This window comes from Parus major, unplaced genomic scaffold (assembly GCF_001522545.3).
Source record: "Parus major isolate Abel unplaced genomic scaffold, Parus_major1.1 Scaffold1883, whole genome shotgun sequence".
Lineage (NCBI taxonomy): Eukaryota > Metazoa > Chordata > Aves > Passeriformes > Paridae > Parus > Parus major.
In genome coordinates, this window is record NW_015380723.1 from 1 (window position 1) to 1,022 (window position 1,022).

Sequence of the window (1,022 nt, forward strand, 5' to 3'; positions counted from 1 at the left end):
CCGGAGCCCCCCTGGCCGGGTCCATCAGGCGTTTCTAGAAGCCGAGCGCGGCTCCCGGGGGCAGCGGGCAGCCCGAACCCGCGTGGTCCCGCACGGAGCCGCGGAGCCGCCGCACCTGGGCTCGCAGCCCCGCCGCCGTGGCCGCCAGCGCCGCGTTCTGTGCCCGGAGCCCCCGGACGCGCTGCTCCAAACGGGCGATCCGCTCCAGCTTCCGCCGCCGGCACCGGCTCGCCGCCAGCCGGTTCCGCAGCCTCCGCCGCTCCGCCTGCAGCAGCTCCGGGGAGTCCGCGCCCGCTTCCGCCGCCTCCGCCTCCGCTCCGGGGACCCCCGGGAAGGGTCCCCCCATCCCCGCCGCCGTCGTGCTGAGCGCCGGTGGCTCCGGGAGCGCCACGTTGGGCGGCCCCGGTTGGTGCAGCTCGTCCAGCGCTTGGGCGAAGCTGCCGGTGAAAGCGTCGCGCTCGCCGGGACCGGGGTAGAAGAAGCTGCCGGTACCGGCGCCGCTGCCGAAGAAGGTGCCGTCGGGGCACGGCGCCGGTTTGAGCCCGCGGAAAGGCTCCGGGGGGGAACCCTGTTGTAGAGACCCCGGTAAGGTGCCGTAATCGGGCTCGGGGCGGCAGAAGCCGCCCGGGAAGGGCGCGGGGCGGTAAAACGGCGGCTCCATCCGCGCGGCCGCACCGGGAGCGGCGGGACTCGAACCCACGGCCCCGCGCCGCCCGCCCGCTTTATAACCGCGAGCGGCGGAAACGCGGCGCCATTGGCTGAGGCGGGCGGGGGACACGCCCCCAGAGCGAGGACACGCCCACCAAGAGCGAGGACACGCCCCCCCAGGGCGAGGACACGCCCACCCAGAGCGAGGACACGCCCACCCTGAGCGAGGACACGCCCACCCAGAGCGAGGACACGCCCCCCGGCGGGAAAGGGGCGGGGCCTCGACCTCATTTGGGGGGCGCAGGTGGGAAAAGGGGGGGGCCAGGTGAGCAAAGGGGGCCAGGTGTGAGCAAGGGAGGGGTTCAGGTGTGAAA

At 75.2% G+C, this 1,022-nt stretch overlaps 1 protein-coding gene across 1 annotated transcript; it reads right to left on the minus strand.

Moving 5' to 3' along the window:
- Positions 1–6: 6 nt before the first annotated feature.
- On the minus strand, positions 7–893 carry LOC107199665 (transcription factor jun-D-like). The gene has a single exon (XM_015616974.3). It carries the CDS (start codon positions 659–661, stop codon positions 35–37), a length of 627 nt encoding a protein of 208 aa, XP_015472460.1. The 5' UTR covers positions 662–893; the 3' UTR covers positions 7–34.
- Between the last annotated feature and the right edge of the window lie 129 nt (positions 894–1,022).